At 39.7% G+C, this 11,873-nt stretch overlaps 1 protein-coding gene across 1 annotated transcript; it reads left to right on the top strand.

Annotated features, from left to right (window-relative positions):
- Window positions 1-628: 628 nt before the first annotated feature.
- Window positions 629-9,006, top strand: si:dkey-12h9.6 (macoilin-2). Its single transcript, XM_062468299.1, has 11 exons — window positions 629-849; window positions 1,932-2,073; window positions 2,186-2,312; window positions 2,608-2,731; window positions 3,096-3,274; window positions 3,655-4,120; window positions 4,273-4,431; window positions 4,670-4,840; window positions 5,232-5,358; window positions 8,105-8,279; window positions 8,449-9,006. The coding sequence occupies exons 1-11, from the start codon at window positions 773-775 to the stop codon at window positions 8,637-8,639; spliced, it is 1,938 nt and encodes a 645-aa protein (XP_062324283.1). The 5' UTR covers window positions 629-772; the 3' UTR covers window positions 8,640-9,006.
- Window positions 9,007-11,873: the final 2,867 nt, after the last annotated feature.

The raw sequence follows: 11,873 nt of genomic DNA, 5'->3' as shown, positions 1-11,873 counted from the left end.
CTTTTGAATTAGCAATCATAGATTTAGCAATAAAAGGGCCAACGGTGGGCTCTCCTTTTTTGAAGTACAATGTGTGTAGAAGACTTATTTTCGTTTTCTATTGTTTCTTCTACATTTACAAATCCAACTGTGTTTGCTGAGGTGTATCACTGTCAGAAAATAAGTCCTAAATTGAGTCTGAAGTAAAACTGAAACAAATATAGAGTTAGTGTTTACCACTCATCAGTGTTTTCCATTAACTATGTACATCAGTGTTCATTTTGGTTTTTAGAAATGTGCATTCATTTTATGGTGAGAAGATAGTTTGAGAAGTTGTTTTGAATGCTGTGTTTGCATTTGCAAAAGATTTGTGGAAATTGGGATTCTGTGTGCATGTATATAGGCCACGGTATATTTATGGAAAGTAACAGTGAGCAATTTAATTGCTCATTGTTGACAATGAGTAGCCTCTCCAAAGTATTTTGAACAAAGACAGTTTCTGTTCACTGTATGATTAAATGGTTGGTTTTCACTATCCTAATGTTTTATAATCACACCGATTCATTGTAGCCTGGGCTATTTTGATGTTTCAACCTTGACTCTACTGCTGTTCAACCCGTCGAGGTATCGTTCTGACTACAGGGCATGCGCACCGTCAGGATTGATCAAAGACTAGTGCAGAATAATCCCAAAATATGATCAGGTTGTTGTAGTCTACAGTAAACCATCCACGTTCGTGTTTACAGTAATTGCCGCTTTGTGCGGTATACGGACAAGGAATAGAAGCCATACGATGAAGAAACGTTACGTGGACGTCAACAGGATACGCAAAATGAAAAAGATCAAATTTACAGAGAAAATTTCTGAAAGGTAGGGTAACTAATTAGCCGTTACAACATATTTGTTGCTGAAATGCTCGATCTTCATCACCATCATCTGTCTACATCTTCTTTTTCAAATTGCCCTATGTTTTAGATTAGCCTACATTGTATAAAAGACTCTAGAGGGTGCAGTCTAAATTTGACGCCCACCTGCATTGTTTACGTTGATGTGTTATCGACTGTCAACATCCACTTCTAGATGAATGCGCGCAATAGCCTACATCATTATTGAGAATTCTACATTGTACAATTGATTTATATTCTTAATATTGACTAATGATGATTCATGCTGATAAATAAACCCATTCCTCCCAATGTTGTGATTAAGATGCATCCTTATTAGGGCTACTGTTAATTTTAAGGTAACCGTGTAACATTTTTGCCTATTATGGCAACATGACTAAATAATACAATTTACGTAATAATATGAGGGCCGATATCGTTTTATTAGCCTACAAAATAGCCTATATGACGATATGTGAGGCACTATGGTTGTCTAGACGTAAAGGCAATCGGTTCCCAGAGACAAAGCGTTACGGCAATGGCGTGCTTTCAAGGGCCTATAGTTTTTTCTTTGAAAATGCATGATCGAGTCTTTTTGTGCACGTTACACATTTGGCTATTTGCAAAGATTGTATTAATGGCCAATTAGGTCTACAATTGCGTGGCATAGCCTACTTGTGTGCTTGTGGAAAGGGAGGGGGGTGTGGAAGGGGGAGGTTTAACTAGCTCTTACATTTAAGGTTTTCTTACATGCCTTCCTATTCTATAAGGAGCGTGTGCTCTCATTATTTAAGATGCGCATAAAAGACATTCAGAGACACTCTCAATGGCATATGAGCCGTTGTCATGGTTACCAAACAAGTGGGGTATGATAGTAGCCCCACAGATAGCCTAGCGCTGGAACAAAGGAGTTGTTGAAACAATAGCCTTTAGCTGTGTCAAAGGGGAAAGAAAATGTGGTCTGAAATTAAAATTTTCAACGTAATGACCCTAGCCTAGTCCTTTGGCCCAATTCACATTAAATTGTTCTCTTTATACAACATCACGTATTTATTCTTTGTTTCGCAGCGCCTACACATTTATGAAGTTCATGATTGTGTGGACTTTAGTGCTCCTGGCAGATTTCATTCTTGAATTCCGGTTGGAGTACCTTTGGCCTTGCTGGTTATTCTTAGGGAGCGTCTACAGTACTTTCCACTGTCATGGCCTGGTAAGAACATCAGAGCTTCTGATTATTTGAAAATAAAAACATGAAAATACAGAAGTCAATAATGTTAAGCCTCAGTCCATTTTCACTGAAGCAAATTCACTCTTTGTTGCAGGTTATATGCGTTGCATTTGTCTGTGCTGCCTTTACCCTGGATGTCTTTTGTTTTATTTTTGTTCCTCTAAATTGGCTTTTCTTTGCGGCGAGCACCTACGTCTTGTTCAATTACATATGGCACACTGGTGGGTATACTACGGTTCACTGTTGGATTATTTTTATTTGGTGTAATATATATATATTTTTAAGTTCTTTTTTTTTAACCTATCCTATAGGAGCAAATGGTTCCTTTGATTGTATGGAACAAAGGTCCCAAAGGAACAAAGGTCAACCCAATATGTCATGTCTATTGTATGTGACCTGAAAATGTTCCTATCGATACTGATTCTATACAGCTCTAATTAACCCTGAGTGAATTTGTTTGGTTCATAATATCAGGCCAAGATAATGTTAAATTGTGAAATGGATTCTTTTTCTCAGAAAAAGGCATCTGTATGTCAACGGTGTCCCTGTGGATTCTCCTTGTGTATACCGAGGCTTCACTCAGACTTAAAGACCTAAAGAACTCCCACGCCAACCTGTCTCATCTCTTTGCTGCACACTGGTAGGTCGATTCAGCACAAAGTGCTCACAGAGGAGGCTCCCTCAAGCAGAACTGAAACAGACTTGGTTGGTTGCAGATCCTTTCAAGTTTCAGGGCAATTGTAAAATTATTCTGCTCTGAATTGAGTGGTATTACAGTAAACAGAGACCTACAAGATGTTAGATTAAATCACCAAGTAGTCTACTGGTAGAATCTATAGAGATACTCTTGTACTTTATTGCTTGTTGTGAATGAGTTGAAATAGTCAGTTTTTTAATTTTGTACAATAATGTACTATATGTATTGTGTTTCAATACTAATGTTCCAAATAATTGTTTGTAGTGAGCACTTGTAACTGTCTTCTCGCTGTTTGTTTGACCCTCAGCATTGGGTATCCTGTTGTCTACCTGGGGTTTGATGCCACCTGCTATTTCAGAAGCATCTTTAAGATGAGGACACAGAAAGCGGTCCAAAATGAAAATGACTTCCACGTGCACCTCCTTCAACAGTCTCTGCCTCCTGGGTTGCAGTTTTACCCCAAGTCTGTCACCGATAGCAACGGCAGTAAGTATAGACAAGACCAGACATGACTGTTTACTCCTATTGATATTAGGAAACAATTAGGATTATCACTGAACAATAACGCATATCTTTTGCAGAATTCTTTTTCTAGTTATTAAAATAGGATCTGTAAATCTTCATTGTGTATGTGCATGTTGCTGTCTTGTGTAGACAGCAACATGCAGAAAAATGCTGAGAGCAGAACCAAGTATTCCAATGCAACTGTACTTGACGCAAATGGCAAATAAACTAGAATTTAGAACATTTAGTGATATTGCACTTACCTAAAGCATCATGTGTTGACATTTCTGTTATTCTAACAGATGTTAACAGATGTTAATACTGTTCTGGGTCGTAAAATTAGTTTTTTTTTCTTTTCACAGACCTGAAGTGGAGGCCCAAACCTGAGTCCACCCAATATCAATGTCAAAACAACACTGTGACCACTGATGAAAGACACACAGTGGACTGCCTTCAAATCCACAGCGAAAGCCACGGAGCGCACAAAAGTGTGGAGACCAGGCCAGGTGACTTAAACCATCCATCACCGTCATCCAAAATCAACTGCGGTGAGTCAAGAGAACCCACTTCAGAAGCAGCAGAAGGAGCAGAGACCTTAGTAAACCCCAAAAATCTACCTCAGGATGAGCAGGGCAGCAAAGCGCCCTGGCCCTCTAAGAGCTCTCCGCCCAAAGCGCGTTGGACCCCTGCTAACACGTCTGCAGGGCCCACAGGCAAGGGTGACAAGAAGCAGAGGCACAGCTCCTCCAAAACAGTCAGTCCCATTCGGGACACAACCGACAAGAATGTCAACGCCAACCACAATCCCCACCTTGAGCAGATCACCAAGTAGGTTACTGTAGAGCTTACATTGGCTAAATGCCACTGATCTGTAAATGTGCTTCTTTCTTTCATCTCCTTTTTTTTCATTTCTTTCATCTCCTTTTTTTCATATCTCTTTTTCTCTTCATTTCTCATTTTATGTCTCTCTCACTTTGTAGACTGGAGCAAGAGTTCAGAAGGTTGAAGGCGGAGCTACAGGCCAGCAGGCAGAATGAGCAGGAGCTACGCAGCCACGTCTGCAACCTGACCAACAGTGAGAGGAGCCTGAGGCCAGAGGTGTCTCTTCTCAGACAGTCTAATGACCTGCTCCAGAGCAAGTGAGTGTTCCTGCCTGCTGGTTACTAAGTAGTACTGTCATGTAAATCCCTGTCATGATCATCATGCGTCTAGTTCTAGTTTCTCCCGTCAAGACAGACAACTTCTTTTTCAAACTTGTATATTATTACATTCAAAACCCATTGGAAAAATGCATCTTTCAGGCACAGTTGTCCCAAGGGTATGCTCTGCATACGCTATGCAACAAATGCTTAGACTAGCTTGTAATGTGTGCATCAGGATTCTGTGTGTGACCAAGACCAAGCAGAGAGACAAACAGACCAGCGCAGTGCTGGAGAAGAAGACCAGAGCTGAGACAGAGGCAAGGCTCTCTGTTGAGAAAATTCTAGCTGAACTTCAGGCTCAAAAACTGGAGGAGGCAGCTAGCTGTGCCCGTAACATGACAAACAGGTACAGTAGCAGTCTCATTCTCCTTCTATTGTTTGTTTCATGTAAAACTGTTCATCACAACACTCTGTATTATTCTGTTTTGTGCCTTGCTAATATTGATCAATACAAAATACAAGACTAGAAGTCTAATTACACAATTTGATAAATGTATGCTTTTAAGTCATAATCCACAGTTTTAGTAATTTACAGTTCGGTAAGGTGGTGCTGTTTCAATAGCTGTTAATTATGACCAGGCAACCATACTCTAGGTTTACTGTCAATTCTGTAGAGACTGATATGTTTCAGTGAAGATGAATGACATGCAATGTTGTTTTTTTCTGTGTGACCTACCCACCTTGACTTTAAAGAAGTCCCCCTCTACTCAAAAGCTTTTCTCCATCTTCTACACCAGGCAGGAACACGCAGAGAGCCTAATGTTAAAGAAAAAAGCTAAAGATCTAGAGACAGAGTACAAACAACTACAACTGGAGTTTCAAGGGAAAGAGGGTCGTGTAATAGCTCTAGAGCAAGAAGTTGAGGTATTTTCTATATACTTTATACACATGAGTGGATTATTTGATAATGTTCGTGTTTGAATTTGTGACAGTGTTGTGTGGACCTTTTGTGCGATGCTTGTTGAAGTGGTACTGATTTGTCTGCAGTTTCAGAGATGCCCTAATGTAAATGTGAGAATTTTTGTTTGTCACCAATTTGAGAATGCTGTTTGTGGAATTGAATTCTGAGTAAGGGAATGCCGCTGATGGCCGTGATTTAGAATATTTTTATTTTTGTGTCATGTCAAGGCATCCTGAAGGTGGCACTTTCAGGGTTCCCACACATCCTGGAAAACAGTTTACCAATTTTCCAGTCATGGAAAACACATGTAAAATATGAGTAAAGAAAACATCTTGGAAAATCTTATTTTACGTTTTCTGAGAATGAACCACTAGAGTCAGAGTTTCAGAGTTTCTTAAAATAGATAACATAACCACCTGAAAGGGTTGAGTTCAGGGGCGTTGTTAGACATAAAACTCTACTGGGGCACAGGCCCCTATTCATATCCATTTTATTTCTTCCAAGCATGCTGCGCACAATGCACTACTCGGCTATAGAAACTCCCCTTGCTTAACCCACTATACAACAGTTCAGGGACGCAAGTTTGATAACAGCTTTGGCAGAGACATCAATAGTTAATGCGAGCACACACGTTTTTTCGCCTTCATTTGAGCACAAATACTGTTTTTTTAGAGCTTCATGTCATAGTTTTTATGTTTTTGTCAAAATAAGATGATCGGTAGGCCTATCATTTAGAAACTTTCTTTAGTTTTGTAATGATTTCTTAGCCTACCTCAATTCTGACTTGTGTGCCGAGTGGCTATTTGGCAAGCTCAGAAGAGCATGCTGACATGGAATTCTGCGTGCATCGGTTTGTGTTTTCGATTAAACTGCTTTGATTTTACAAGCGTTGATTGGGATACTGCGTTGACTTTTTCCGGGATTATCAATCTAAATTAATGCACAGACTAAAAGTAAATTGTTAAAACTCAAACTTGAGATTTTACTGGGGCACAGCAGATTTATAATGGGGCACGTGCCCCAGTAAAAAGGGTCTAACGACGCCCCTGGTTGAGTTATGTTCAGGAACATGCTAACAATGGATCACAATGGATCAATCTGTCATCGTTTCTAAGCATGTAATAGATGATTTCATAGATACGTTACAGCCATCGACTGCACATCTTTTAAATCAGACTTCCACAGAGAAGAACACAAGGGTATGGTGCGATTCCTCTCTGTCACACCAGCTAGGCCATCGCTGGAAATGTCTTGAAAAAGTCCTGGAAAGCGATCTTTAGAAAAGAGTGGGAACCCTGACTTTGTCGTTGCATCTGTCTGTATAGTATGCAGATTGTTTTTGTAAGTATGAGGTATTGCATAATTTAATGTCTTTGTTATCCTCTTTCACTGTGGTGATGTTTACCCCATAATGCATGCAGAATCAAAAGCCAAGCCTTTCATAAAACAGTGAACGTCTTTCACACAAGTACTTTTCAGTTTTAACAAGGAGAAAAATACACTTCCCTCTACCACCTTGTTGTCCATTAATCTTGTGAGACAGCTGGATATGTGAGATCAGGACCATGTGAAAATCCATCTTGCCAACATCCAATTTAATCCGTTTGTGCCCAAACCACAGTGGGCTGAAGGACCAGTCAGCATCCTATGAGGAACTACTGGCACCTGCAAGTGTTTTTGAAGTTAGCTAGTGAGACAGATGATTCATCCAAGTATTTTGTGAAAATGCCAGCCCTTTTCCAAGGACGACTTCCCAGATAGTTATGTGTCACAAATAGGGTTGCAAAGGGGCAGAAAGTTTCCGGTAAATTTCCGGAAAGTTTCCACGGGAATTTTGGCTCGTGTTAAAGTTTTTTTTTGGTAAAAGCATATAACAGGGAACTTCAATGTAGTTGAGAACAAGACTATGCACGCCTAGCTCAGCTGGACCCTGAATCCAGCTGTTTGGGAACATTGTCTGCCAGAAACATAAACCTAAACGTAAAACGTTCTGTTATTTTTGAACGTCTTTGTCATCAGTGTTGCGTCTGAACATTTCAGCCCTATGCCTGGCAAGTGTGAGAGCGCCGAATTGCGTAGAGGCCAAGAGCGGTATTGCAGACAGAGATTTCAATTATAGCTTGCAACATATTGAGACATTTTTGGAGATGTGAACTTAGTTAAAACTTTTTTACTATGAACTGAAGTAGTTCATGTAGAAAGTGAACTTTCCCAACACTGTTTGTCATTACCTAGCATATTGATATTGACAAACATTTCCAGTTTATTCCCGTTAAGTCCCGTATATTCCCGTTAATTCCCGTGGAAAGTTTCCAACTTTGAATATTCCCGGAATTTTGCAACCCTAGTCACAAACCATCTGGTGAGTGAAATTAATTGTCCATCCTCAAAGATTTGTATTTTTATGAAAATCTCCCTGACTGAAACACAGAATGCCCCCCGAGAAAGTTTTAATAATGTGGTCATTGTTTTTTGAATGGCTGGCATACCACTAATCCACCATCACTGTTGAAAACTGTTTCGTGGCGCTTTGGTTCCTAAATTAGATCAATTAAAACAATTCAATTTAAGTTACTAAAGTTAGTTCAGTTATGTTTGACATAAATACAGTAGAAGTTTGGGGAACCAAAGCGCAACCTCTGAGGCACTGATCTCTCCTCTGTCAGTTGTCTGTTATCTATAGCTGTCTTCACTCTGTTCTGGTCTCAGGCGATGGGAAGGTTCCGCTGTGTGGAGCAGGAGACCGAGGTGTTGCTGTCTGCCCTCGCCGCCCTGCAGGAGAAGGCTCAGCACCTGGAGTACAACTTGAGCGCTGAGACTCGCATCAAACTGGACTTGTTCTCAGCTCTAGGAGATGCGCGCAGGCAGCTAGAGATAGCACAAGGTCCCCAGTCCTCTCACCCATTTTTTAAAACTGTTAATTTAGTGTTCTGTATGAACTGTTTTACTTGACTATACACACACACTCTGTTTGTCCAGTAAAAAAACATTGAATATAAAACACAAAAGAGTTGAGAGAAAACATTCTATTAACAAATGTCTCTGCCTTACAGGGAGAGTGATGAAGCAGGACAAGGAGATTGGAGAGATGAAACAGAAAATTGCGGAGGTCATGGCTGTCAGTCCGGGCATGTCATACTTGACCCCTCGCCCGGCTGTGCCACAGTACCTCACCAAGTTCCTCAACTCTGAGCACTACATGCTAAACCCACGAGCGCTCATGTACCAGTGTTTGAAGAAGTGAACCGTCCCCTAGTCAGAATCCCCTGGAGGACATCATGGCAGTCCTTGGCAGGTTCATCTGGAGCAGATAGGACGACACTAAGAACTTCCCTGACGATGTCACAGAGCTCGACCTCCAGCAAACGGCCTTAAACATTCATAGTACATCTTCACAAATCTATGCTTTGGCAAACAAAATGCCTTTGGCTGCACAGCTGGTGATGAATTAAAGAGATATCCTAAATTGATGTTGAAAATCTTATATTGAGTTCCCTTGACGTGAGGGAAGACAATTTCATTGTCCTTTTGGATTTCCAGTGAAGAGTAGTAGATACTATGCTGGTGGTGTGTAATGGGTGAAATAAGACCATGTTGAACTTACATTAACCCTTGTGTTATCTTCGGGTCATTCTGACCCATCAGTCATTGTGACCCACCGTCGTATTGCGACAGATTTACTGCATACAAAGACAAAGTGAAGCATTTTCTTTTAACAGCTAGGCTGTCTCAGACCCCCCACATTGCAAAGGTTAAAAGAAAAATTATTTTAATTTGTTTTTGTATTGGGTAAAATTGGGTAAACACAACGATGGTTCATTATGAACCTTTGGGTCATGTGACCCGAAGGCAGCACGAGGGTTAAACAATGTTAACTAGGCCTGGTGGAACCCCTATCTCTTGGCAGCTGTCTGTTCTAATGTTGTATTAAGTTTATAACTGTATTAATTGGCTGTTACATTGTATAAACAGCTTTTATTCAACCTACAGTATGATCTGCAAGTTGCCCAACCCTTGGCTCAGTCCACTGAGCTTAAGGTCCTTTGGACAGTCATTTTACAGACAGAACAAACCGCCCCAAGTACCTGCCATCTTCAGTGATCTGAAAGGATGCTGTGGTGTTTTAATGGTAGATGTTACATTTGTCCATAGAACAGTTATAGATACTTTGGCCATTGTGAATAACATGGGCATAATAAGGAACTGAGTGGACCAAAAGTACTAGATGTGCAGCATTTGAGAATTTCTCAAAAATTGAATTTTTGTGCCTATTACTTTCAAAATGGGAAGTAAACACTATTTAACGTAAGACAGTAATGTGTTTGAATTGAAGTGCTATGTACTGTTTTTGTAGTCTTTTTTAAAGCAGTGTAAATAAATAAATAACACCCTGAATTGTTTATAAATTGGGGAATACAAGAAATAGATGTTGCAATTTTGGTATCTTTTTGTTTAGATTTAATGTTTACAGGATGTTTTTTAAGATTTTTTTTAGGTTTTATGTAATTTTCACATGAAAATGTACTGCTTACATTTACAAGTTAATGTGTTTGACTCAGCATGACTTAAATGTTCAATAATATAATTCCTATTTCTTTGAGCACAATATGTGTGACCTAAAGTTGTGCAGTGCGTAACATACTAGTTACAAGGGCTAAAGTTTCTTGCTGAAAATATTTTGAGTCAGCAAATTAATAAATAATTTTAATGAATCGCCTCAAAATGTTGTCAGTTTTATGTAAAATAATACAGGCCAGATGACAGATTTTTGTAGGCATTTTCTGTACTCAATTAAAGCACTTACCATGTATTTTGTGGCACCAAAGTCCATTGGACAGTCTAACATTAAGTACTATAAGTTTTTTAATAGACAATACATCAAACACCATTTCAATGCATCTCTATAATTCAGCTGTGGACCAGACTGCTCTTAATGACTCAAGGACATATAGTACGACGATAGAACGAGTACAACTCATTCAAGGTTTGAGGTAGTAGCAACAGCCCCAAACCATTCCACAACTGCTAGAGGTTTTTGCTCGGTGTACATCACTTCAGCACTTGTTTCTCTGGGCTGACTGTATTTAAATGCTGTTGGTTTGATGCTGGTTTGTTACCAGACTGTTGATGACTTTCAGTTTAGTCAACCAAGTATTATTGTGCCAGAGTAACAATCGCTGTCCTTTCGTCTAAGAATAAACAAATACATCTAACGATAAAACCTCAAGTTCAGAATTTAAGCAAAATGTGTGCCCAACTCCTGGTTAACACCAAGGACTTTATGTGAAATATATTGCCTGACAGACAAAATTTGGTTCAACGGGCAGAACTATTCCATAATTTATCGGGTTTAATTTATCGACCACATTTTCTTATCAGACCGATAACATTAAAAATAAACATTTATCAGCCGATACCAATATGGCTGCCGATATATTGTGCATCCCTACTTCAGTATCATAAAAGTTTCAGGTGTTACCTGGTGTCCCACAGGGCTCTGTCCTTGGACCCCTCCTCTTCTCCCTGTACACCACCTCACTTGGACCGATCATCACCTCCCATGGCTTTTCCTACCACTGCTACGCTGACGACATGCAGCTGTCCCGTGCTTAACCAGACCTTCCTGTAACACTGACCCAACGGGAAAACGATGATTTACCACGGATATTCTCATTTTCTTATTCTCATCAGTTCAATATGTTCAACATTGATAGAAAATCAACTTAAATACCCTACATAGGCTACAACATTTAGCCTAATGCATTAAACGATGATGAACAATGATTTGATACACGCCACGTTAAACGTAGCCTATGGCTTGCCTAGTTTGTGATTTCAAATGTTCAGGCATCAGGCATAGGCCTATCTCAATCTAAATTATCTGAGTATAATTAGCATAGCTGTATAGTTGTTAACAGTAGTATACAATTGCAAAACAAACCTAAATCCATAGGCTACATCTATATCCTCTATTTTCCCGACACAACCATGTTAAAAAGTTAGGCTACTGGGTAATGTATTGATTAATAGTAGGCTATTTATTTAAAACAATGTCAAAAAAGTAAATTTACATGTGTTTAGAGGGTGTCTGTTTTTTAATCAACGAAGTAACTAAAGGTCTAAAAAAGGACCTCGACCTACGTAGCCTATCGTTCATGTCAATCATGGCATGCCGTTTCATTTTGATGAAGCGGTGGATGAGGGAGCTGTCATAGTACAAGGCTTAAAGGGAACGTTCTTTCTGGAAGAAGTCACGTGGCCGTGTGCATTGCTTTTGCCGTGGTGGATGCTTAAGAATAGGGTGCACGCGCAATTAGCTTGACTACTTAAATCTGACTTGAATTAGTAGGACTGCTTGAGCTGAAATTGGCCTTTATGGAACCGCTTTACATTTACATTTAGTCATTTAGCAGACGCTCTTATCCAGAGCGACTTACAGTAAGTACAGGGACATTCCCCAGAGGCAAGTAGGGTGAAG

This window comes from Osmerus eperlanus, chromosome 8 (assembly GCF_963692335.1).
Source record: "Osmerus eperlanus chromosome 8, fOsmEpe2.1, whole genome shotgun sequence".
NCBI lineage: Eukaryota > Metazoa > Chordata > Actinopteri > Osmeriformes > Osmeridae > Osmerus > Osmerus eperlanus.
This window is presented reverse-complemented; position numbering and strand designations above follow the sequence as displayed.